Source organism: Acomys minous, assembly GCF_964271855.1.
Source record: "Acomys minous genome assembly, chromosome: 6".
NCBI lineage: Eukaryota > Metazoa > Chordata > Mammalia > Rodentia > Muridae > Acomys > Acomys minous.
In genome coordinates, this window is record NC_140487.1 from 56,373,128 (window position 1) to 56,400,911 (window position 27,784).

At 43.9% G+C, this 27,784-nt stretch overlaps 1 protein-coding gene across 3 annotated transcripts in view; it reads right to left on the reverse strand.

Annotated features, from left to right (window-relative positions):
- Positions 1–27,784, reverse strand: part of LOC311598889 (uncharacterized protein) — a 62,385-nt gene that overhangs the window by 5,694 nt on the left and 28,907 nt on the right. The window contains exon 4 of one of the 3 annotated variants that reach the window (XM_084784425.1): positions 13,134–13,340. The exons of the other annotated variants lie outside the window; for them this stretch is intronic. Within the exon in view, the coding sequence (XP_084640551.1) occupies positions 13,237–13,340 (104 nt within the window). The 3' untranslated portion in view covers positions 13,134–13,236. Of the gene's footprint in view, positions 1–13,133; positions 13,341–27,784 lie in introns of those variants that run through there. 3 annotated transcript variants of the gene reach the window in all.

Consider the following 27,784-nt stretch of genomic DNA (forward strand, 5'->3'; position numbering starts at 1 on the left):
GATGTAATCTGAATAAATTATTTAAAAATTAAAATTAAAAAAATAATTTAGGGGCCGAAGATGGTAGAGCACTTGCTTAACTAATTCTTGGGTCCCATCCTCAGCAATGGATAAAAATGGGCATCCTGGCACATGCTTATCACGCCAGGATTTGGGAGGAGGAGGAGGCAGGAGGAACAGATGTTCAAGGTCATCATCAGCTGCGTAGTGAGTTGGAGACAAGCCTGAGCCACATGGCCACATCTAAAATAACTAATTTAGAAAAGCGATCATTTTTTAAAAGAAGCAGCATTGTGGGGTGGAGGAGGAGATGGCTGAGCCCATAAAGTACCTGAGAAGCTGATTTCAGGTCCCTAGGACACACATAAAAGCCAGGTGCGGTGCATAACTCAGGCATGGGGCACAGGGGCATGAGGCGCAGAAACAACAGGATCCCTGGAGATCCTTGGCCAGCAAGTGTAGCTGAGTTGCCCTCCAGATTCAGTGAGTGAGCCTGTCTCAAAAAGAGGGAGGGAAGTAATGGAAGGTACCTGATGTTGACCCCTGGCTTTTACCCATAATGGTGCACTCCTATGTACTTTCACCCACATGCACATGTACACCCACACACACAAACACGTATATACCACACACACACACACACACACAATTGTGCTTTGGTAGAAAGAAAACCTACTGAATTTAGATGGTTTCTTTGTGTTCTTTGCTACAGTAATGATCTTTGCCATTTAACTTCTGTGTACTGTAGTTCTTTCATCCATAAAGCACTAAAAATTATATTGACTGCACATAGTGTCTATCCCATAGCCATGTCCAAACTTTTAGTTTCTTAGTCCCCAGAGATTCATAAATTTTATTCCTTGTGTTATGCTTTAAGTTTATGTTTCTAGAAATTTCCCGGTTAGGTTTACGGGCTCTAAAGTGCAGCTGGCTATCCAAGGGCAGATCCAGCCATGACAGGGAGTGTGCGGGGTGGCTGATGTCTCACTGGGGTGACAGTCCTGCACGCGGGCCACCCGATGTCTAACCACTCACCGATACACCCTTATTTCTGGGTTTTCAGAATGGCAGATGAAGTGACCTCATCGGCAACTTGAAGACCCCCTTCACACTGGTGCTGCCTCTGCCTCTCTCCCCGACTCCTTACATTTCCAACTGCCTGTCACTACTGGCCTTAATAACGACCTCATATCCTCAACAGTTTGGCAGTACAACAGAATGAAATGTACCAGAGGGGGAAAAAAATGGTACATTCTAACTCCCCCAATGCTCCCAGTCCAAGACACACTGTGAGCTGGAACTAGTTAAGCACAATTACTGGGCTGTGGAAAGACAGTGATGTAGAATAAAGGTAAGAGCTACGCTAATCTTGGAGTTTTGCAGGAGAGGAAAGGAAGGTCTCAGTGTCCAGCAAAGCCGTAAGAACGGGTAGGGGAAAAAGTTGTAATTAGCAGCCAAGCATGAGTTACGCCAGAGAAGAACACAGGGAGGCCTGGGGGAGCTAAAGCGCTGTTTAAAAGCCAGCTCGTTTGTTACAAACACTGTGCACCGCATTCTGCCAGGATCTGTACAGACTTGGGTTCCACATCCCAGGAGACCCACGCATGAAAGCTCCGGCATCTTGGGGTTAATCAAGCTCACACCATCAGACGAGCGGTGCTCTCTTGTGCATGTTTTCTCAGTGATTTGCCTTCTTGGCTTGCTCACAGGGGCCTGCCTGTTTTTCCTCATTCTCTGCTGGGTCTTTAGACAGTGCTGTCTTTGACAGCAAGCTGGATAAATCATCAACTGCATGCTGATGAGCTGCTTCGCCTTCTTCTGTCTAAACCAGGACAGCCGTGGAGCCTGGAAAGGACGGGGTGGCAGTGCGTTACCTCCCGCCCTCCCTTCCTTTGCTTTCATCTGGGGCTTTTTCTATTCTCAAACTCTCCTCTGCTGTGTCCTTGGTTTAGGACACTTCCGTTCCTGCATCCTTTCTGCCAGGAGCATGACTGTTCCATTGTCCTGACTGTTTTGTCTTCTTGCTTATTTTTACTGATCTTATTCTGTTCATTTTTTCTTAAGAAAGTAAGCAAAACTGGGGGGAAAAAACCTTTGTAGAGGGCCCACCCACTCCCATTCTCAGGCATGAAACAAGATTCACAAAGTCAATTTTCATATAAACTAATAATAAAGAAAAAAACCCCACCTCAAACCCATTTTCCAAATTTGTCTGGAGAAACACATTTCCCAACCTTCCTGAGAATGTGTAGGCTTTCGTAAGGACACCGCATGGTCCCTTGGCCAGCGTTTAGATGACGACTCCTTGGCTCCAAAAGATTGTCAGTAGCGTGCCCCAATGTAGCCTCAAAAATATTCGCACTTTCTATTTTCCTACAACTGAAGTTCATAGTTGTCTTTATGTATACCTTGGTAGCTCGTTAATATTTCTGAGATAGGCTTTCTCTGTATAACAGCCCTGCTGTCCTGGAACTCAGAGATCCACCTGCCTCTGCCTCCCAAGTGCTGGGACTGAGGGTTTGGGCCACGGTGCCCATCTTCCCATCACATCTTTTTAATAGTGAACATTGTGTTGTCTTTAGAGGATTGATAAGGATTTATTACAATTTGAACATGCTGTGAGTTATTTTTTTTTAACTGGAAGTTATCTTTCTTCAAAATTATCTTCACATTTACTTTGAGAAAAGGTGTAAAAAGATCTACTACAGGAGTCCAGCAACCTCCATCTGACTCATTCCCTGTTTTAGGTGTAATAGGAAGTAGCTGAGCCACGGATACAAATACAGAATTTTACCTGCCAATATGAGTCTTGTGATTTTGTCAATATTTCAGAACATTGCTCTTGGGGCCAAGCATGTCACATTAGTATACAATGAGGTGTCCTTTCTCTCCTCAAATATGTTCTGTATCATGACTATGCCCTAGTCAAGGGCCCAGTCATCAACTTTAAACCCACAAGGTCACCTGGTCATCTTGTGATTACAGCAGCAGCTTTGCCGCTGGTAATTGTCCTACAGCTGTGGCAGGTCAATGGAAAAATGTTCTTTAAACGCCATAAGCGTCTGATTGTGCAATACCGAAATGAGGCCCATTGATTATTCGCACTGCTGGCTGGCCAAAGCTGGGGAAGTAATTAGGGCTTTTTGTGTGGATTATCCACTGAGAAAAGGTCAAATAACTACAAACAGTGCCAGGAGAGAGGAGCCACCAAGGACCGCAGCATCCGTGATCAGTTAGGAAATGCTAAGGCAAGTCTTAATAATGACGTGCTTATGCCGGGCTCTGCAGAATGTGATTGTCTGTCAGAGAAATCCAATGGCGCATGAGTGATGGATACTTTTTCCCTAGGAAGCTGGCTTCAGGTCCCTGATGCCCATCAAACAGGTTTGTCAGGGAAACCAGACTGAGAAGAATTTAAAGAGCGGGGCTCACCAACCTTCTCTTTAAGTCCAGAGTGAAGGACTGGTGGCTACAACCAGTCTTTTTTTTTTTTTTTCTCCTTCCCTCTCCCTGTCTGCACCACAGAGTATCGTCTTTCATTTTTGTGATGAGATAGCCCATCAAATGGGGGTGGGGGATTTGAAGCTCTTCATTTGAAGACTCAGATCAAGAACATGGGAAAAGAGTCCCCCGGAGCCCCAACGGCTCTGCTCACAGAAATACAAGCCTACGCACAGGGCACAGGCTTCCATTTGCTCGAAGGTATCTTTTATATCTTCCAAACTTAAGATAGTTCTTCTGAATCCACCTCCGATTCCCCAGCTTTGCGATGCCTGAAATTCTAACCTGAAATCTTCTCTGCATCCTCTTCAATGACTGGTGTTTAGGGAACAAGATATTCTTGGAAAGCTGGCAATTTGGCCGTTTTACAAGCAAGCAGAAAACATCTAAAAGTTAGATCTAAGATGGCATTAGTGAAACTATATCTGGAAAGTAAAATAAGTGGTTGGGCGTGGGGGTTACCTGAAGCAAACATTCTTGGGGTACTTCCTAACTGTGCCTGAGATAGAAGAGTGAGGAGAATACAGGGTGCTTATTAGAACACCAACATTTTGTGTTCAAGTCTTGGTTCCTGACCATGGGACACTTGGCAAACCACTTGCTCCTTCTCCGTCTTGGCAGAGGGTGAGCTGACTGAGAATGTCTAGTCAGAAGCCTGTGAAGCAGCTGGTCAGTAATGACCTAATGCAGTAAAACAGAGGCTCTGAAGATTGTACGTCCATGGCCTCCGAGGAATTGGAGAGATGGTCCAATGCCCCAACAGCAGAAGGAACTGATCCCAACCTCCAGCGTAAAGAAGCCAAGTGTGGCAGAGGCAGGGACAGATGACCACCAGGGCCTGCTGGCCAGCAAGTCTAGTTACATAAGTGACTTGCAGGTTCAATGTTTGCATGTGTATACACACACACACACACACACACACACACACACACACACACACACACACACACACACTCAGAGTGGGGGGAGGGAGGGAAAGAAACAGGGTTATAACTAATGACCTTCAGAGTATCTTGGGACACATTGGGAGATTCAAAATTGGGTTGTCTGGTCTCCATTATCTGTCCTTTCTATATGGTTCTAGGGCTGAATTCCAGAATCCATGAAGCTGTCGTCACTCATATGTGAATGGGTCTTAAAGAACACCTGCCCAGAAGAACCTTAACACTTAATGACGGGATTTAGTGGTAGAGTTTTGGGCATAGTAACAAACCTAAAAGGCATTTTAGAGCAGGCATTCATCCAAATTAATCCTGGAGCAGTGTGCCAGCCTTTTCCAGGCCTTGGGGTTGGAAGCATCCTGGAAAGGCAGGGAGAATTGCGATGAAAATCGAATAAAACAAATGTGTTCAGCACACATGTAGCATGAAGTGGGGCTTGACCACATAGCAGCATGCCTTCGGGAAGCAAAGCTTGATGTTAGCCGTTGCTGTACTTCTCCCTCAAGAGCACTCTTTTTTATGTTCAACAAGTAAAGCTGTCTGCTTTTCTGCACAAATTCCTCTTCCTCCATCCTCAGTCATTTAAATGGGGGACTATCTTCTTTCCTCCCATTCCGGCACAGGGTGCACTGTGGAAAGCAAAGCAGGGACACTCAGCAGCTCTGAAAGTTCCATTTTCTAAGGAACTGCCAAGACACCTTTCCACATTGTTTTTGAGACAAGTTTTCTGTGTGTGGCCTGGCTGTCCTGGAACTCACTCTGTAGACCTGGCTGGCCTCGAACTCAGAGATTTGCTTGCCTCTCCCTCCTGAGTGCTGGGATTAAAGGAGTGTGCCACCACTACCGGGCTTATCTTTTCACATTGTTACTGTACAAACCTTCATCGCTTAGCCCTGGGAGTAGAAAGTCGGAAATAATGTGGGTTCAGTGGTAAGAAGGCAAAAATACCCCTATTTTAAGACTAGAAGTTTGCCTGGGTGTGGTTGCGCAAGCCTTTAATCCCAGCACTCAGGAGGCAGAGGCAGGTGAATCACTGTGAGTTTGAGGACAGCCTGGTCTACAAAGTGAGTCCAGGACAGCCAAGGCTACACAGAGAAACCCTGTCTTGAAACCCCCCCCCAAAAAGACTAGAAGTTTAAAGACAGGTTAAATTAATAACAACAACAACAACATTATTATTATTTGTATGTGTGTATGTATGTATGTGTGTGTTTTCCTTTATAGAGGAATGAAAAGCTTTTGTATTTCCTATTTGAATTACTATAGTTTATGGGGAAAGTGATGTCCTAGAAAATCGGGGCAGTTTGTCCCTGACACTATTGGGCCACAGTAGCTGGAGCTTTGGAAAGTGGTTTCTGCAGCCTCCATACCCATGTGGTCTCTAGGCTGGCGGAGGAGGTGAGTGCCTGGGAGCAGCAGGGGCACAGAGGGCGAGAGGAAGAGGGGGGGCTTTGAGAGAGCAAACAGAAGATGCCTCGCAAGGTACTCCAGCCTCCGAACATTGTTCCGTTTGTTTTTGAAGTTAGATTTGTTTCTATAATAACCTTGTTCATATAGAATTCATTATGCACCATAAAATTATGTTGTTAAGGTTTTCAATTAATGAATTTTAGTATATCCATAGGGTTATATACTTATTTTCACTTTAGCGTTTAGAACATTTTACTATCCCAAAAAGAATCCTGAGCCCCATTACCAGTAAGTTCTCATCTTTCTGCCCCGCCCCCCCCCCCCCCCCCCCGCCCAGGGCCTGACAACTAGTAATTAACATTCTATCTCTATGAGCTTGCCTGCTGTCAACATTTTACATAACTGAGATCATGTGAGCTGTGTGCGTCCGTGAATTGTTCTTTTTGGCTTAGCATAATGTTTTCCCACACTGCAGTAAGCGTCTGTACTTAATTCTTTTATAATGTCAAAGAATATTCTATTTATGTATATTTAAGAACAATCTTTCATTTGGTACAAATAGTTTAGTAAAAGAGCAGAAGTGTGTTCATCTCCCTATTGCTTATGCTCTTAGGGTGGACGCATCCCAACTTAGAATAGAAATTCAGTCTATGGGCATAAGAGACTGACAAAGCCCAGGCAGGGAAACTGGTCCAGGACATGAACAGAACCCTTCTTCTAAGAAGGGATTTGAATATCGTATCAGGAAGCTACATAAGAGGTTTAATTAGGAAGTGGGGCTGGGGGCAGGGAGGACAACGAAGGACCAGAGGGTTTTATACTGGTACCAACCTTACTTTGCTGTAGGCAACAAGACGGTTCCTCAGTGGGGCTAAGTAGATAGTAGGGGGTCATTGGTGCCTGCAACAGGGCAAGTTCTAGGGGAGAAGGAGAGCAGCACTTCTCTCAGATGAGCATTGCCCCCTCAGTCTCAGCAGTGGCTTTCACGAGGGCTATATGCTTAGTGAGCAGCAGCACTTTCAGTCTTCCTGACGAGACCTGGGTTAGCTGTTAAATTTACTATACCACCTTCTCCCTGTGCTAGTGGCTGGCATTGCTAAGGACGATTTATCAGAAATACAGTGTGTGTGTGTGTGTGTGTGTGTGTGTGTGTGTGTGTGTGTGTGTGTTCTTGCACGTGCACTTGGAGGCACAAGGTCAACCTCAGGCGTTGTCACCCAGCAGCCATCTCCCTTGCTCTTTGAGGCAGGCTCTGCCATTGGGACCTGGGGCTCACCACGCAGGCCAGGCTGGCTGGCTAGTGAGCCATAGAGATCGGCCTGGGTTCCTCCCCAGTGTTGGCATTACAAGCCGTTGTGACCCTGCCCAGCTCCTCAGATGGATTCTGGGGTTCTCATGTTTGTACAGCAAGCAGTTTATTGACTTAGCCACACCCCTGGCACCCAACCTTGCCCCTGTCATTTGCATTCTCTCTGTGTTCTGGAAACAAACAAACCACTAAGCCATGAGCTGACTATAGTGGCACAACTAGTAAGCGACTTCAAAGCCCGTGCTCTGAATGGATGGGCTTAGTGACCTAGTAGTCTCCAAATAGAAGGCATGGACTAGATTTGAGAGTACTGATCTAAACACCCAGCCCCAGGGTGATAATCCTCTAGGGAGTGCGTGGATGTTAACAGGGCCTCTCTGTAGAGGACATCCTTCAGTTTAATGCTAACAGGAGAGTATTCACAGTCAGAGGAGCGCTAGGAGTTTCTGGAGTCTGCCTCCAACAGGAGCTACGAGGACAAAGCTTTCAAGAAAATGATGATGACATGGGAGATCATTCAGTGCCCGGTTTGTCCTTTGTCTGAGGCCTTTTAACTCGTTGGAACAGAGGAATAAACACCTGGGAACCTCACCCGGTGTTGAAAGTTCTGTCTCCTCCAGGTGGTGGAAAATGAAGCATCCATGTTTAAACATCCATTTTTACCCTCGCTTTGCTCTCTGTATATTTTCGTTGAAGCCGAAAAGCTTTTATTCTGAGCAGTAAGTGACCTTGACAAAAGCTGGCTTTACTCTGCAGCAGTTTTGAAGTTGTAGCAGTCAGATGGACACACCTGATTAGTATTTTCTTCACACCCAGCTCTCTGCTGTTTATTTTGACTGGCATAGCTTGCTTGCATTAGCTTGCGCTGACTCTCGCTGCCAGCAGAGCGTTTGGCGGTGTTTGGGGTTTTTTTTTGTTTTGTTTTTTTTTTTTATGGTGGCCTCCATACAAAAGTAATTCATGGTATGGAATGAGTCAAGTTAACACACTGAAAACTAAACGGACCCTTGTTTACTCAAGACTGAACTGCAGGGAGACTCCAAGGCACTGTCCTTCCAATGCGGAACAGGGAAGCAGTCTTTAAAGGCTGGGCATGATGTCTAAACTTCACTCAGCGAGTGCTTCTATGGAAAAGCTGCATTGGGGAAAGATTTCTCTTTTTCTTTCGCTTTTTCACAGAATCTGAAGGTACCGGAGGTCTTGTTGACTGAAACATGGTTTTCTCACAGGGGAATTGACTTGGGAACTGCAGAATAACCTGTTTGTTGGGGGGGGGGGTGGATTTTCTTGTTGAAATAGCATTCTTCTTCCATCAAGGTCAAATACTGTGACAAGTTCTTGCTACCTGGGGCCACTGGGCTGGGGTAGGGTGGGCACAGGACCGTACAGCACAGCTGAGTCTCCGAGGGTATGTATCTGTTCCTTTCTGTGAAATCGTAAACTAGACCCTTGTTCTAAGATTCATTTTCTTTAGAGAGGAAGTTCGTGCGAACTTCCCACATATATTTAAAGAACCTTTTGTTCCGTATGCAAAACATAGAACATAACTTAGAATAAAAATTTGCATTTGTAGCCTTATACATCAGGTATGCAAAGACTGCCTTCAACAGCTAACAGAACAGACAATGAGCAATCCTTTTCAAAGGGTCCTCACTGGAGCGAGGCTCTTGAAAGAACTGAGTTTCACTGCCAAGGTTCTGCACTGGCCTGCACATGCCACGCCAGTTCTGAGTTAACTTAGTCATAAGGATGTAAAACGAAACTTTGTAATGGTAGAAGTGAGCTTTAACCTTGAAACTTTTCCTCCCAGTGTTTCCCTGAAATAAATTAGCCTACAACATAACCAATATTATATATATTTCAGGAAGCTGGTCCTTGAAGAATGAACTACATTTTTACTTTATTTATCTTTTTTTTTTTTTTTTACATTTATACTTTAATCAGCCACTTGGTGGCTGGGATGGTGACAGAGAGACGCTTCAAGACTACACGCGGGTTAAAACCCCAGCATGCTTTGCAAACGTTCTGTCATTGGACTGAGGCGATGCCTCCACACGCCGAGGAAGGGGCACATAAGCCACTCTTTTAAAAATATGAACAAAAAGCAGCGAACCCCAAACCCCTTTCTGTACCATGCAACATATCCGCCGCTATTTCATGTCTCATCGTTTCTTTGTGAGAGTCCAAAAGAGAGAAAAGAATGCACTTCTCCTCCAAGCTTACAGGTGGCAACGTCTAGACTACTCTTCAATCCTTATAGTTAGGATTTAGTCCATAACATTTTGGAAATTGTTTAACAAAAGTGACCGCCCCTCTCTTAGCAAAATACAGACACCGGAAAGGTCATCCCTCACATAGTGCTAGGAAAGGAACGAGATGTGTGGGTAGAGAATCCATCCTCTCTTCTAGAAGTCAGTTGGGCTGTCTGATCCAGTAGAGCCACTGTCTAGATCCCACTACCCCATCCCTACTAATTCCCGCGTTCTCCCGCCTGGTGCTCAAGAGGCCAAACATGCTGCACTGCCCTCTGCCTCGGCTTGTCTCACGGTAAAACTCAATAGCATCACATGTCTACCATTCTTACTGTCATTATTGCCAGAGACAGAGCCCCACTGGGAAGCTGCTTGTCCTGCCTCGGGCTTTGGAGTGTTCTGGAACTACAGGCACGCAACTTCCCGCTGGCTCCGAGCATCCAGCTCTTCCTTTTTCTGAGAGAGTCTCAGGCTGGCCTGGAATTGACATCAGTTCTTTTGCTTCGGCTTCTCGGGTGCTCTGGCTATGGGTGTGATCCTACTCTATGCACACCTAGCTGTAGCTCTGTTCTTTGGTTAGTAGCCATTGCGTCTGAGAGGTCATTTAACCGTTGCTGTGATGTAAGCTTTGCAAGACCTGCTCCCCACCCTCTATCCTTATGCATAACATCTTTTGAGCATGTAGCATAAATTACTTACCAAGACAACAGTAGGAAGTGGTTCTGACTACTGTCTTTATCTTAGCCCTGGAGGAACTGAGATATAGATTTGCCATGTAACTTTCCCAGGGATGCACACACACTGAGAAGTAGGTAAAGTATAAGCCAAAAGAGCTGATACAGAGCCCATGCCCTACGTTACCATCCAATTCCTTCTCCGGTAGTAACATTTATAGAGTGGATCGGTGTTAGGCTAAGCAATTTGATACAGTATCTCATTGCGAAAACTGCCCTATGGCATGAAAGACTGTACTTCCCTTAAAAAATAAGTTTCCTTTTCTATAAAACAAGGCTATGCTGCCAATAATCTGGTGCTTTATTACTTCATCACACCTGTAATAGAACATGTGCGGGTACTCTACCAGTGTACATCTCATTTCTCGTTTCGAAGTAAGCTGCTGAACCCATTTTTGTGCCTCCAACATTGAGTGTTGGGAGTCTGGCACCAAGTAAGCATCTGTAAAATATTTGAAGGATGGACGAATACTTGCTTTGCTTATGTGGTGAAAACAGTGTGATGTGCAAATGCAAATCATTTGCTGGTTAATGGCAGCCACTGGGGTCTGCTTTCCAGTAAGGACTATGCTTGTTCCCTTTTCTGGGCATGATGACTATTTTCAGAGTGGTCTCCTACATCTTTGTCTTTGCCTATGCTGCCCAGCTAGAGGCATACTCTCTTCTGACTACTTCCAGGGAAAGAGAAGGCTACTTTCTCTTGAAGATCTATGTCTCACCTAAAAGGTCTGACTAATTACTTTTTGAGTAAGCTTTCCAATTGTAGGTGCCAAGAATGGTCAGTGTTTATAAAATAAGAATCATGAATGAAGCATGAATATATTCGTGCAGAGCTGGAAAGAGCCCCAGATGTCAGGCAAGTGGATCAAATCGAAGTACTCTGTGTATGGGTGTTTTGCCTGCGTGTCTGTGCATCACTTTCATGGTTGGTTCCTGCAGAGGCCAGATAAGGGCATCCAATCCCTGGGGACTGGAGTCCCCATGTGGGTGCTGGGAATAAAACCCTGGTCCTCTGGAAAAGTAGGCAGTGCTTTTTGCTAAGGAGCCATCTCTCTAGCCCACCCAGGATACTTTAAGCTATGTGAAACCCAATAGAGCGACAGAACACCAATCCTTCTTGGAAGTGACATCCTGGATTTTATTTATTTGACAGATATATCTTTGAGAATCGGATGGAAAGAATCCTACCATCTTTGAGGAAAGCCATCCTTTCAGCTGTGCCGGCCGAGTTGCACCTGCTAATTCATTCTACCAGTAAGGCAAAGGTTCAATTTTTATAAACCTTATGGAAACACTATTTCTACTTAGGCCTGAACTTTAAACAGTTGGAGAAAGGAATAAAAATTCAACAAGTTTTGCATCAAAATCCTGTGAGTCTCACCCTAACAAAGCCGCAGAGCAGAGTGACATGGCAGGTTTCAGGTGTTTAATCAATGCCCTTCAAATAAATGGATGAAAATCTAAAGTTGTGAAATAGATCAATGAAGATGTGAGAGCTTGTGATTCCCTAAAGACTTATCTGCTCATGTGCCTCTGACTGCTGGCTTTAAGTATGGATTTCTGTACTAGTATCAAGGAATAAGAATATGTGATATTTTCTTTTGAAGTTACTTAGTCCTTTCTCCGCCTCCAGGATTGTACATGCCACCTCAACAGCTTGTCACCTACCCATCACGTGTATGGTGAAAGAAAGCGCTTCTGGCTCTTACGTGTTCATAAGTGCCAACATCTAATTTCTTAAAAAATAAAAACCTGCCGGACCGCCACAATGTATGGATTTAAAGTGTGCTGTAATGTGTTATGACTTAGCATATGCAGCTTTCCCTCCAACATCTGTATCCTGATTTGTAGTCTAATAAAGCTCCCGGCTGCAGATGGCATGTGCATAGCTGTTCCGAGGTGCAAATGCATCAACGCAGCATTTCTAAACACAAAGCAATAATGTATTCAATTACGGGAGGAAATAAAACATCGGGCTGTTTTTTATATATAATAAATCTTTTACTAAAGCTTCCCACATCACATGTTTGCTGAGGAAATAATACCCGTCATTCAGGCTAAGGGTTATTGTAGACTGCTGAGGGAAACATGAAATTCTGGAGGCTTCAGCAGCACTGGGAAAGCCTGCAACATGGAAAGTGTACAAATTAGAAAAGGGTGTAATATGTGACTAACGATGCCTCCTGGGGAACCTTTGCAACCCATATTTACTGTTATGATCGCTAGGTTCATTTACGCTACAGGAGTTGAAAAGCAATACCCTTGTAAGTGAGAAACACCTCTGGGTTCATTAGATGTGGTTGTAATTTAAGCTCTAAAGGCTTTTTCCTCGCTGTCATTCTTCATACTTCTGGAAATGTGGTACTTGAACTTCTAATAACAGTGGCCCATATCATGACCATGTAATCTACAATTCCTGGGAAGCACACTTACACCTCTACATCTGTAGGCAGCTCTGGGACTGAACAGAAACTTAATTCACCCCAGATGTTGCCCAAAAGAAAGTTCTGGATTGAGGCTGCCAGTCTTTGGCCGTTCTAGCCACTGTGGCCCAGACAAGGGTATGAGTTGCCACGCCAGAGTCCCAGGGTCCTAATGTCAGAGACTTTTCATCTAGTATACCAAGAATATATACTTTACTTTCCATAAAGTAAACCCACAACCTCCCATTTATAAAGGAAGACAGTCGCCATTGGACATTATTTGGACAGATGATTCTACGTCTCTCTGTCACACATCTGAAAGAGAAATGATGCTCTGGTGTCTTTGGAATGCTGTAGGAAAGCTTACATAAGTTTCTTAAAAAAAAAAAAACTGTGTATACGTGTATGGGCCGCTGATGACCAAAATAGCCTTTAATAGGTTAACACAATGAGGCAGCCTCTTTATTTCTCATGATACTGGGTTTTGTTTGCTTTTTTTTTTTTAATGGCATCTCATGCATGTCTGGCTGGTCTTGAACTTTCCATGTAGCTAAGGATGGCCTTGAACTCCTGATCCTCCTTCCTTCACCTCCCAGGTGGTGGGATCACAGGTGGGAGCCACCTGCTGAGCTCTGATGCTACTTTTACTCTGCAATAGTATCTTGTTCACTTAGCTTTAGGTTTTGTTGGCCAGTTCCCTGTTGGCCAGGAGCAAGCACTTGGTATAGAGTCAGTGTCCTTATCCCACGTGAGCTGCTTGTTTTCAGGCTCTGTGAATGGAGAAAGTGCAACCATAACCCATCAAGTAGGGTAAGACTTTAGTCTCATATTAACCTGTTAACCTATTTGTAGTTCGTATGTATGTATGTACGTATGTATGTATGTATGTATGTACATATGTCTCTGAGGCTTATGCCTTGCTACAGTCATCTTCTTGACATGTGAGGTCCCCCTGGTGTGTGAGGTGGCTATTCGGCACAGTGGAGGCCTCTCTGACACTGCAGCTGTTTGGTTGCTGTCCAGGACGGGCCTCTGTAGGCACACTGGGCTGTATGAGCTGTGCTCATCTCCCTGGAGGGAGACCATTTCCTATTATGTCAACTCAGATACAGAAACCAGCCTGTCTAGGCTCAGTTGGCATAACTACTCATAAAAATCGCTATTTAATAAGTATATCTTCAATATTTATTAAGGGAACAATGTGAAAATAGTCATGTGAACGATACCTTTGACCTTTGCAAAACTACCGTTAAAGACATTGTTCACTGACTATTAAATAATTGATCAGAAATGCATTCATCCAACGGCCTTTTAAGACGTGTCTGCTGACAGTCTCACGTGGTTCTCTGTTAAATGTTGGGATCTTTACCATGCGTGGAATTACTGTGCCCGGTTTGGCGACAAAGAAAAGGACTAAGTCCCCTGCTCTGTGATACTGACATACCTCAGCCTCAGTTTCCCCATCTGTATTCCTTACCCCATTCCTCTGTGGTGGCTTGTGGAATGGCTGGTGACATATGAATTTTTGGGTGCAACACTCAGTGTGCGCGTGTACTCATTAGCATTTTCTGGGGAAGAAGTGAGCCAAAGCAGATGCTTCCTTTTGGGTGTGTAAGATGAAACAAACCTCCACAAGGTGCCTTTGATCACAGCCACAGAAACCTAACCACAACGATATGGAATACAAGGGGAAAATATGACGATAGTGCTGTGTGGTGGTGGTGGTGATGGCGGTGGCGCACGCCTTTAATCCCAGCAGCTGGGAGGCAGAGGCAAGCCGACTTCTGTGTTTGGAGGCCAGCCTGGTCTATATAGTGTGTTCCTGGGCACCCAGGGCTACATAAAAACCAAAACAAAATAAAAGAACAAACCCTGTCTCAACACACACGCATGCATGTACACACAAATTTAGAATTAAAAAAAGCATAAGGAAAAGTTTCCATCAGATGTATGGCCAATTAGTGGGATTTCCTATGGGAAAGTTCAGACTTAGTCAGTGGACAAAGTAGAAAGTGCTAGATAATGTTACGGCCAGTCACAGTGCTACAGTTATGAGTGTGAAGACAACAGCAATGGGGTCTCCTGCTTCAGGTCACAGCTGATCCTCTTAAGAGCTGTGAAGGAATTCTTTTAATTCCTTATGCTTTTCTGAGCTAGTGGCAGGACACACACACACACACACACACACACACACACACACACACACACACATACCACACACACAGATATCACAAAGATAAATACAGTGACATGTTTTGTTGTTGAGTGCCCAGCCCATTATTAGAACTGACTTGGGAGCTGGTGAAAAGGCTCAGCAGGGAAAAGCACTTGTGCCTAAGACTGGAGTTCGATCCCAGGCACCTATAAGATGGAAGGAGATAATAAGCTCCTGTAAGTTGTTCTCTGACCTCCACATCAACACAATATACACCCTAAATAAATAAATAAATAAATAAGTCTAATACATTTTAATAAAATGATCTTAGAGCATTCCCTTCGGCCTCAAACAATGGTTCTCAACCTGTGGGTCGCGACCCCCTCGTGAGTCAAAGGATTTTTTTGCAAGGGTCACATATCAGATATCCTGCATGTCAGATATTTACACTACTATTCATAATGGTAGCCATATTACAGTTATGAAGTAGCAGTGAAAATCATGTTATGGTTGGGGGTCACCACAACACAAGGAGCTCTATTAAAGGGTGTCAGCGTCAGGAAGGCTGAGAACCACTGCCCTAGAAGCAAGGGCTTGATGTCAACAAGAGAAGATGGGACACTTCTGTGTGAAAACGTAGTCTGGTGTCCTTCCTCTTTTTATTTTTCTCCTAAGAAGAAACAATTTGGACAGATCTTTAGATGTGGTGTGCCCTCTGAACACCGCAGCGGAGAAGACAGCCACAGACGATTCCTGTACCACACGCCATTGATACTTATTGACCGAGGGGCTGCAGAGCTCCACTTTGTTGTACATACTAATGTGGGATTTTTAAAGACAACCCCACAGGACATGCTTTGCTAATTTGGGAACTAGATAAATCCAATAAAATGAAAATTTATTCAGAGAAAAGGCTTTGATGAGGGAGGGTCTCAGGAGACCAAACCCTCACTCCAAACCACCGCAGAAGTGGATACAGTCCCCCAGAATGGAGTATCTTCCATCTCGACTTTTCCAAAATTACTCTTTATGAACACAGTGTGAATTACACAAGACACCATCACCACCGTTTGGGGAGTAGAAAGAGGGAGTTGACAGATGTAGTTATTTGCCGGGAGCAACCATGTGAATTTATAAATATTTTACAAGTGAGGCTTTCAGAAGAGTGACTTTTACTGCCGTATTAATGCAACCTTGCGAATTTATAGCCTGGGCATTTGCGGGTTATGAATGTCCACTCTTCCAGGCTAATGCCAAGAACATGTTTTATGCTTTAAAATTCTGTTTCTCCCCTCTGATCACAGACTTCTTGGCTGTTCAGATCTCTGTAATAATTCAGCCAGACACGAGGCACAAGGCTACATCAGTTTCCACTCGCAATAGCGCGACTCATAAATATACCCATTACAACACATTCCATGTGACAGAGCGACACACAAAGTATAAACATATCTCCAAAGAAAGGGAATCAGGGTAGTAGTTGAAGCCACAGTGGCTCAATTCTTTGTTGTTGGCCAGACCCACATAATATGTGGCTAAAAATTACAACCACTTGCCACAGTACAAAGGGAACTGAAATGATGTGTTTAATAAAATGATATCTCAGTGTATATTAGATCAGCATACTTGTGAGCAATGTCATACACATCAAATGTGTAGTTATTGATTTTGTGTGCATGTGTGTCCCTACACATGTGGGACCATGTGGGCCAAGGCACATGTGTGGTGGTCAGAGAACAACTTTCAGGAGTTGGTGCTCTTCTTCCACTGTGTAGGTCCTGAAGGGTCACACTGAGGTCATCAGGCTTGGTGGTAAGCATCCATCCTGGCTGAGCCGTCCTGCCAGCCTTACTGAAAAGATGTTAGTCTCCCTGATTATCTTTCAGCAGGAAGTTCATGGAGCAATGGGCACACTGCAACTCTTGTCTTGTACATTTGAAAGTTGCACTGGTCATGCCCTGGGCCAGACTTTCTAGTGTTGCAGATTCTGAAGAAAGAGTAGGTTCCTGTGACTTGAAGAAACACAGCCTCAGAGAGCTTAGTGTGGTCAGTTTCCCTTCACATGCCAGAGGGCTCTTCTCTTTCAATGTGTTATACATGACCTGGGCAGAATCACTGCTGGCCTACAAGTAAAAATCAGAGCCACTTTCATCTTCCTCTCTCTCCTAGGTAGCCCTGTTACATTGAACACATCATTTAATTTTTCTAGTTTTTATCTTTATTTCTTTCTTTTGAAAAATGTCCAAGTTGTACTATGTGGTACAAATTCCTTTTCAATTATGATGTTTCTTTTCCGTGTGTGTGTGTGTGTGTGTGTGTGTGTGTGTGTGTGTGTGAATATATTTAGGTATAGGAAACATTAAAATTTACAATGTTAGTTGTTTTGTTTATTAGTATGTGCAGTTTTCCCTTCCTCTCCTTCTTCTTCCCCTTCCTCCTCCTCCTCCTCCTCCTCCTCCTCCTCCTCCTCCTCCTCTTCTTCTTCTTCTTCTTCTTCTTCTTCTTTTGTTTTTCAAGACAGGGTTTCTCTGAGTAGCCTTGGCTGTCCTGGACTCACTTTGTAGATCAGGCTGGCCTGGAACCCATAGCGATCTGCCTGCCTCTGCCTCCCAAAGTGCTAGGATTAAAGGTGTGCGCCACCATGCCTGGCAGTAAGCATGGATTTCATTCCCTAAAAAATATCAAGGGGCGTGGTAGTTAGTGATAATTGTTAACTAGATAGATGGATGGATGGATGCATGATAGACACATATGGATAGATAGATGATAGATAAATAAATAGATAGAAGATAGGTAGATAGCAGATAGATAGATAGATAGATAGATAGATAGATAGATAGGCAGATAGATAGATAGATAGATAGATAGATAGATAGATAGATAGCTAGCTCTGGAGTCACCTAGGACCCCACCCTGCAGACACAGCTGTGAGAGGTTATCTTGACTAGGTGAACACAGGTGGGATGAAGCATCTTAACTGTGGCTGGGATCACTCCCTGGAGTGGGGACTCTGGGCTGTCTGAAATGGGGCAAGTGGGGCAGGAGGTGACTCAGCAGGTAAAGGCCTAGCAAGCCCGCCTGACAACCTGAGTTTGATTCTTGGAGCTTATATTAAAAAGCTGGGCGCATCTGCAATCGGCGCTCCTCCGAAAGATGGGCAGCAGAGACAGGAGGATTACCCAGAAGCTCAATGGCCAGCTATGCTAGAGTATGTAACGAAGAAGCAGAAACAGCAGGAAAGACCCTACTTTAACAAGGAGAAAAACAAGAATCACCTCTCGCTCTCTTTCTTTTCCTCTCTTCCCCTGCACAGAACATAGACACATGTAGGCACAGAAATACATTTTTAGAAACTGAGAAAGTGAGCTGAGCGTTGGCGTTAAAGGTTTATTATTTTTATTTATGTGTGTGTGTCTGTTTGAGTGTATGCCACATGTGTGCAAGTGACCGCGTGTAAAACTAACTTTTATTCTTCTGGCTTAATTGTTGTCTAGGAAGCTTACTGCCTCCTCCTGCTGGCCTAGGCCTAGTCCTGGAAGCTTCTAGCCTCCGTACAATCTAATCTAGGCCTAGAATGTTTTCAGCCTCTGAGACTTACTGCTTAATAAGCTCATCCTTGTTCTTCTGAGTTCTGGGCTGGCTGGTTCAACTCAGCTGCTCTGGCTCAAAACTCTTCTCCCAGATGACTTATTTAACCTAGCTTCTCTCTCAGCCCAGAATTACTCTGCTTGGCATCAAACTGCCTCAACAATCTGTTCTAATCTGGCTTCTTCTCATTTTCTGGCTTGTTCCATCTTCACCTGAGTTCTCTCTCTGCAATCCATCTATTACTGTCCTGGTAACACCGCCTCCTCTCTCTCTGTAACACTGCCTCTTAAGTCACTTCCCTTTCCTCTCTCTTCTTGTGAGAGTTGGGCGTATCCTGCTCTGTCAAGTCTTTTCTGATTTGTCACCTTTCCTGCCACTCATTTAGACATCACTTTCAAACATGGGTGCTTCCTTCTACAAGCTAACTTTTCCTTTGTTTGGGAATAAAGGCATGTACCACCAAGCAGCAGAGGTGGACCTAAGCTTTTCTTTACCTGATACTTGTTTTATACCAGGCTGGCCTTGAACTCAGATCTGTTTGCCTCTGTCTCCTGGACTAAAGGCATGTTTGTATTCCAGCTGGATCACATCTACGTAGGTCTTTGGATGTGATCTCTTGCCAGAATAACCATGTTCTGAATTAACATTCCTCTACAAACACTGAGGCCAAAAGAGGGTGTCGGATCCTCTGAGGCTGGTGCTGTAGCCATTTGTGAGTGCAGTTGTGCTTGGTCTTCTAGAAGAGCAGCCGGTGCTCTTAACCACTGAGCCATCTGTCCAGCCTCACTCACTCTCTGCTTCTTGGCCACGGATACAATGTGACCAGCTGCTTCAAGCTCCTAGGCTGTGATTTCCCCACCATGAGCCAAAGCAAATCCTTCCTTCCTTCCTTCCTTCTTTCCTTCCTTCCTTCCTTCCTTCCTTGGGTGCTGGTGTCAGGGAATTTTATCACAGCGACAGGGAAGGGGGTAAGCTGTATTGCTTTATCCTCTAATACCCACCATTTCTGTCTTGGTGTCTGAAAGAATCCATGGGGAGTCTAATCTTATTTAATGGAGGTTTGTCTGTTTGTACACAAAACTTGTTTTAGTGCAGCCAGGAAGGACTTTCTGAATTACTGAAGATAAATACATAAATAAATAAACAAACAATCCTGTTTATTCCTAGGCTTAATCCTACTGAGGTCCCCCAAGCTGATTAATCACTCAGCAGGCACCAGACAGCCTACGCTAGCTGATCTTACACATTTTAATGAAATGGATTACATGCTGAAAAATGGTACATGCGTGCGTGCATGCGTGCGTGTGTGTGTGTGTGTGTGTGTGTGTGTGCACGCACGCATGCACACACGCACGCACACACCATGCAGTAATTATATGAGAGAGTGCTCTGTTAAAGACTCTGAAGACAACTTTATTCTTAAGAATAAGATTCTGTCAAGAGCAAATCCTTCCTCACTCATTTGCTGTTAACCTGAAAGACAGAGTTAGCCAGGAAAACTTGACTTTTAAAGCTAATCAAATCAGCCAGGCGTGGTGGTGCACGCCTTTAATCCCAGCATTTGGGAGGCAGAGGCAGGCCGATCTCTGTGAGTTTGAGACCAGCCTGGTCCAGAAAATGACTCCAGGACAGCCAAGGCTAACACAGAGAGACCCTGTCTTGAAAAAACAAAACAAAACAAACAAACAAACAAAAAGCTAATCAAATTGATTTCCTTTTTTTATTATTATCTTAGACTATAACAATTTTAAAGATACAGACTAGAATAATAACCAGTCACAATTCAGATGTTTCTACATCTCTTAGTTTATTTTCTTCCTTTTTTCTTTATCCTGAATTTTTTTAAATCATTCCATTAGTATAAAAATACAAATGAGAAAACACCTGGCTGTTCACATTCTAACATAGCCACATATTCACATGATAAATGGAACATTACAAAATTGCTAAGATGACATCCTTATTGCATGCTCAATTTACTTAATTTTATGTCTCTTAACTATAAAGTCAAGGGTCAATCATTCTGCAAATTAATGGCTGATATAAATTTAGAATAGAAAAAAAAGCATAAGGAAAATAGCTTCCACCCAATGTATGGCAAATTAGTGGGATTTCCTATGGGAAAGTCCAGACTTAGCCAGTGGATGAAGTAGAAAGTGCTAGATAATGTTACGGCCAGTCACAGTGCTACAGTTATTAGCCTGAAGACAACAGCAATGGAGCCTTCTGCTTCAGGTCACAGCTGATCCTCTTAGGAGCTGTGAAGGAATTCTTTTAATTCCTTATGTTACCTCTGCGCAAGTTGCAGGATTCACATCAAGGATTTACATCTCTGAAGTTACTGGCGACCACGTTGAACAGAATAATGCCTTTAGTCACTCATTCCCCTTATGGGCAGGGTTTTGGAGAAGGGGCTTCCCAGAGTCATCAGGTTTTCCACCCAGTTGCCTATCCCTCAATCCCAGGATTCATGGGCTGGCTGGGACCAAGAACTGCAAGCTCGACATGACGTAATCCCAGCACTCAGGATGCTGAAGCAGGACAGGTGCCCATCCTAGGCCAGCCTAGGCGCTCAGGGAGACCCCGCCTTTCCAACCACAGCATGCTCTCTGAGGTCCAGCATGAAAGCTGTCCTTTTCCTTCTTTTGCTTGTTCCCAGACGTGGCGTCCTCTGGGGGAACTGGGAGACTGGCTCCCGGAGGACGCTGGCTCCAGTGTGGCCTCTTGCTCTGTCTAACAGGACCACTCAGCGTTGAGACTCATCCTATATCATTCTTCCATGACCCCTTCAAGGCAGGATCTCTCTGAGCTTGGAACTTGTCTTTTCCAGCTAGGCTGGTAGCCAGTAAAACCCCAAGAATCCTCCTGTTTCTGCCCTTCATCTTGTCAAGCCCAGGGAGCCTTCTTTCTCTGCCCTCCACGTGCTGGCGGTCTAAGTGCAGGCACTCAGCTTATGATGTAGGCACTGGGATACCCACTGAGTCATCTCTCCAACCTCTGTAACTAGGTAGTGCTGTGCCCTGCACCCCTTAACGCCTGTAATTGAACTAAAGGAAGACATTACCGTTTCTATAGGTCTTAGGCACTGGGGTCCTTGTCAAGAATGCACATTCACTCGGGACTGTATCTGCTCCCACAAGGTAGCTTGTTAGCCTACTTACAGCATGTAGAAAGTCTAGGGCCCACAGAAAGCTTCTGATTTTGCACTCCTTGTTATGTGACATAGTCACATGTAGCCCAGGCTGGCCCTGTACTCACTTAATATGTAGTGGAGGATACCCATGACCTTCTTGTTTGTTTGTTTGGGACAAGGTCTCACTATGTAGCCCTGGTTATCCCAGAATTCAGTATAAGTGATGCTGGCCCCTAATTGACTGCAATATTCCTGCCTCTGCCTACTGAGTGCCAGGATTAAAGGTGTATGCTATCATGCCTGGTTTACCCTTGACCTTCTAATTCTCCATCTCAACCTTCCTGGGGCTGCGATTACAGGCATGCACCTCTTTGCTAGGTTTGTACAGTGCTGGAGAATCAAGTCTTGGGTGTTGGGCACTGCATTGAACTATGCTAGTCCTTTCATCTTGCTTTCAGTTCTAGACAGCAGGGCTTTGCCAATAGAACTCTCACAACAAAACAAATAGGAAGTGTTCTCTAACTCTGATTTTACAACCCACAGCTTATATTGTGAAGACCACACCACCAACTCCTTTTGAGAAGGCCACTGTCACCTTTTGGGTGATGTCAGACTGCTGTAAAACAACATGGTGGCCTTAAGGGTCTTTCAACTAAATGGCGTGGGTCTTCATCCTGAAGTGAGCTCTTTTTTGAGACCTGTGTAATGGCTTAAAGAGGCCAGAAAAAGTAAAGGCAGATGGATCTTCATGAGTTCGAGGCCAGCTTGGTCTACAAAGTGAGTTCAGGACAGTCAGAACTCACAGAGAAACCCTGTCTCAAAAAAGCAAGGGGGGGGGGGGCGAGCGAGCTCACACACAGAAGCAGTTTTACCAACTTTGGGTGGTAACTTCCCAGTTTCCTTCCTAGTCTCTGTTTACCATTTGTCCTCAAGCTAATGCTGTTAGTAGGATACTCCTTGTCTTAGTTACTTTTCTATTACCTCGACAGGACACCACAACCAAAGCAACTTATAAAAGAAAGCATTTAATTGGGGGATTTGCTTATAGCTTCAGGAAGTGAATCTGTGGCCCTCAAAGCAGGAGGGGTGGCAGCAGGCAGGCATTCCACTGGAGCAGTGGCTGAGAGCTTACATCTGATCCCAATTAGGAAGGCAAGAGTGAAAGGCAGGAGCAGGGAGGGAAGGAGAGAGAGTGAGAAACAGACAGAGACAGAGAGACAGAGAGAAACAGACAGAGACAGAGACTGGGCTTGGTGTGGACTTTTTGAAACCTTGAAGCCCATGCCCAGGGACACACCTCCTAATCCTTACTAAATAGTCCACCAACTGGGAACCAGACATTCACATTCACGAGCCTAAGGGGGCCACACTCCTGACAACATTTCTGTACCAGTGAGCACTTCCCGGATAACACACGGTCCACAACTTTGTAGACTATGAAAACATTTATTCTCATGGTTTTAGGGGAACCAATAAGTTTTTTTTTTCCTCCTAAAAATATGCTTGACTAAAGCTAGATCATCTAGGATGACTCCACACACATGCAGCAAGTGTTTTCCAGTTGGGGGAAGGTTGCTGTGTGTCTGCCATCACCTGCAGCCAAGCCCCGGTGTAGTCACCAGTGACAAAGTCACACTGCACAGGGTACTTCAGCAATCGGTGGGCCACCCTTTCAAACCTACCTCCACTTTTTTTTTCTCACTTCTATTTGTCCTATTATCTTGACTGTACCAGTGCGGGGAATGGGCTTTGTTAGCCATGTGACTGATTGCCTACCAGATTTCTCATTACGCCACCTGATCAAGACTTTGAAGACTTACTAATAATACTATATGTATCTGGCCCAATAGTTATGCAGTGTTTCATTAAACTTATTTTCTGTGGATCTAATGGGTAAGTTTAATTCTTCCTAGCTTGCATTTGAGAAATGTATTAAAAAAAAAAAAAAAGATCAGCAACTAATTCTAAGCTGAGTGGAAGCTGTCATTCATTCTTTGGAGAGCAGACTTTTTTTTTTAAAGCACCCTTTGCTTATCATTAGAGCATTGACATTTTCCACAAGACTTACCATGCCCATAAGATAAATATTTAATATAATTATAAATTAAAACGACAGATGAACACAGAGATACCTCAGTGGTTAAGAGTTCTTATGGAGTTCCCGAGTTTAGTTCCCAGCACCCACGTCGCGTGGCTCACAAACACCTGCACCCCCAGCTCCAGGGGAGTGCCTTGAACCTCTGTGGACACCTGCACCCCTAGCTCCAGGGGAGTGTCTTGAACCTCTGTGGACACCTGCACTCGTGTGCGCACATCTACTCACCCCATATATACGCATAATTAAAAATAATAAGGTAACAAATACTTGAGAAAATATTTGAATATGGTAGTGGTAGGTCATACAAAATTTAAAAAGAAAAATGTTTTCTCTACATTGGCATTAGAGAAGGAGAGAATTTAAGAGAGACCTGTGTGGAGAGTGGGAACTGGAATTATATTTTAAGGAAATCATCTCTTTATAGCTTCCGTGTTCTTATATCCATCAAAGGAGTCATTTATTTCTCCCATAAATCTGTACTGATGGCATAGTTGCACATAATGGTTGGTAATTTCTTTTGGTCAGCAAAGAGAAAAATGAAAGGACAAATAAAGAACCGCACAAGCGCGGTAATGTCCACCTCGTAAGTCTTAACAGCCCCCGAGATGGCAAACGTAACCGGCCCCGCTTGCTGAAAGCCACCGTGCTATTGAGCGGATGAGCGTCTAGTCACAGATGGACCACAAATAATGAGGTGATTTCCTCTGCCCCAAGCAACTGAAATGCTAGCAGAGTAACAGGATCCAGCCGACCTGTAATAGGATCCTCACCATTCCATTCTAACCACATCTAAAACCGTATGCGTATAACCAAGTGCTAAGCCAAAGCCTCAATTTGTTTTTCTTATCAAACTCTCAAATTCATATCTTGCTGCTTCAAGATGGTGGGGTTTTTTGTTTGTTTGTTTGTTTGTTTGTTTGTTTTGTCTCTTAAACCAAAGAGTTTCAGTTCAAATAAATAATCCTTAAAAGTTTTTGTTTCGCCCCCCTGAAAGAGATGCCCTTGAGTGTGAATTTTTGCTACATATTGACTTTATTTTTTTAGGAACTTCCTCCTAAACCTGTGTATTAAAGGCAACAGAGTTTTTATCACGAGAAACAACTTTCTGCTTTAAGTTAAGATGCACTCTTACAGTCTCGGTACTAAAAAAAAAACTACATATAAAAAATAAAACCTGAACTATTTGGAGTCGTTACTTTGTGAATTTGGCCACAGTGTAAGATAAACACACTGTCACTGGAGGGTAGCTTCTTAGCTTCTATGAAGCTGAAGTGCTGTAAGAGGGTTGGTTTTTTTTTGCCTCAGTATGAAGTCGACACTAGCACCATTACTTAAACATCTGCTGCCTCTGGTCTCTCATATTCTGTTGTTTCTTGCCTCACTCCCAGCTACCACCAGACTGGCTTGTGCACTACCATGACGGTGACTTGCCTTAGAGCCTACTCCCAAGTTCAGAAGCAGTAAGCATTTGTTTTCTTGCCAGCCAAATAAGTCAAGAGATTCAAGGTTATGAGTAGGAACCACATTTATTTTTCTACCTCTGTTTCCATCTAATAATCTAAGACATGAGGTTAGCCCCGGCTCAGCTCCTGGAGTCTTGCATTGTCTAGCGTCACTGAAGACGCCGAGTGACTCATATGCCACAAGGACAAGGAGTTTCTTATCTTATGTAGACAGAAACCTCAAGGTTTTAAATTGAGTCTTATTATTGTATGTGTATGGGTAATTTGCCTACATGCGTTCTGCATGCCACATCCATGTCTGGAGCCCTCAGAGGGCAGAAGAGGATGTTGGAGCCCCGGGAACCGGAGTTGCAGATGGTTGTGAGCCACCCTACAGGTGTTGGAAACTGAGCCCAGATCCTCCGGAAGAGCAGCTTAGCATCCCTAACCGCGAGTCATCTCTCTACCTCAGGTGCCGAGGTCAGGTTTTTAAAACTTGCTTTATTTATTTTATTTTTGTGGCAGGGTCTCTCTATTATGTCACTCTGGCTGCCCTGGAACTCACTATGTAGACCAGGCTGGCCTTGAACTCACAGAGGTCTGCCTGCTTCTGCCTCCTGAGTGCTGGAGCCACCTCCAGGGCGGGCAGATTCCAAGGTTTTAATGAGTCTGAAGAGTCTGTGCCATTTTAATATGGAAGGTCCATGCGATAGTTAATACCTACTTGACAGGACTTAGAGCCACCTTATTGTGAGAAGCCCCAGCCCATGGTCTGAGGATAGAATGGGAATGAGAGAAGCCCACGGCATTCATCTTCCTCTGCTTCTTGACTGCGGATATAATATGATATGCTCCCGTTGCCATGACTTCCAGGACATGGTGGGCTGTACTCTGGAACTGTAGAGGCCAAATAAACCTTTCCTTCTGTAAGTGGCTTCTGTCAGAATATTTTGCTACAGTAACCAATACAGCCTGATGATATTGGGGCCCGACCTTTTCTGCAATTTAGACTCAACATCTAGTCATTAGGAATCCTTTATTGCGGCACTCTGCACAAATGTTGATGCGTAATCTTCAAGACAGTATTGCTGGGTATTATCTCAGCCAGTTTTCAGGCAAGGAGCTTGAGTTAAGAGACTGAAAAAACCTGCCTTGTGCTTTATGGCTGGTCAGAGGCGGGGCAGAATTTGCGTAACCGTTCCCTGCTTCCGTTCCTTGTGTTCTTTCACCTTTGCTGCTTATCCACATACATTCATCATAATTCTGTTTGGGTCCATTCCAGAACCGTTCTGTGGTTTTCTTATGTGTTTGCTCCATCAGGATGATTTTGGAAGGAAACAGCTCAGTAGCAAACTTCTTGAAAGTATCCCATCCTTTTTGAAAGCCTTGTTATTCTGTGAGTTTTTAAAAGGTGCTTGAAATGCCATCCCCATCAAAAGCCCAATACAACTCTTCACAGATCTTGAAAGGATAACTTACAGCTTCAGATGGAAACACAAAAACCCAGGATAGTAAAAATTAATCCTAAATAATAACAACCGCAGAAGGCTCCACAATCCCTGATTTCAAGCTGTACTACAAAGTTATAATAATAAAAACATGGTATTGGCATGAAAGAAGACATGTTGATCAACTGAATTGAAATTAAACACTCACACATAAATCCACCAGGCAATATTTACACTTGCAGTGGAGAATATTACAGGGAGGAATCCTGAATTTAGAGACCCCTGAGTCATTGGAAATGCATATAGCACATGTCTGCTCCAGGAGGCAATGCCTCTATGCTCCTGGGCTAAAGCTAGCCTTCCCTTTGGTCCACAGCCAGATGCTCCGTGCAGCTCCCACAGTTGCTTGTGACACATATATCCTTCAAACGACAGTACATCTCCTGGCAAGATGAGCAGTAATCAGTGACCCAACACCCAATTGATTCTAGAATCTCAAAGACTTTAGGGCTTGTTTTCAGTTTGACACACTGGATAGAACAAAGTTTGTAACCAGACACGAGGGGTAAAGAAATCAGCATTTAAGCTGGGCATGGTGGCGCACGCCTTTAATCCCAGCACTCGGGAGGCAGAGGCAGGTGGATTGCTGAGTTTGAGGCCAGCCTGGTCTACAAAGGGAGTCTAGGACAGCCAAGGCTACACAGAGAAACTCTGTCTTGAAAAACAACAACAACAACAACAAAAATAAAATAAAAAGAAAGAAAAAAGAAATCAGTATTTAAACTACACAATAACCTTATGCCTACACTTGACAGCTGTAATAGAAAATTAAGCATAAATACAGTTCTACAAAAAATGATTACAATATATTTTATGATATAATACATACAGACTTATAATTGAATAGCTTTGATTACGGCTTTAACTTAAACATATACTATAATGATGTTGGATAGAGGCAGGAAAGGAATATGTATATGTTGGGAGAGTGTGTGAACAGGAACCAAACAAGTCCTAAAGTTAAAAAAATAAAATAATAATAGCGTATACTTATTATTTTGAAAATGGTTATGATGATTAAAAAAGTATAACCCTTAAAGAGTCAGGAATAAATGTTAGGGCTGATTTTTTTTGGTCATATTTTCTTTCTTAAACTACATACAGTTATTAAAATTAACTTTATTTTTTTCCATTTTTTTCTCCTTTATTAATTTATTCTTGTTACATCTCAATGGTTATCCCATCCCTTGTATCCTCCCCTTCTTCCCTCAAAATTAACTTTAAGACATAAGGCATTAATTGGTTCGTTGCCAGTGCACTGTTTAGTAGAGACTGACTGAAATTGAGTGG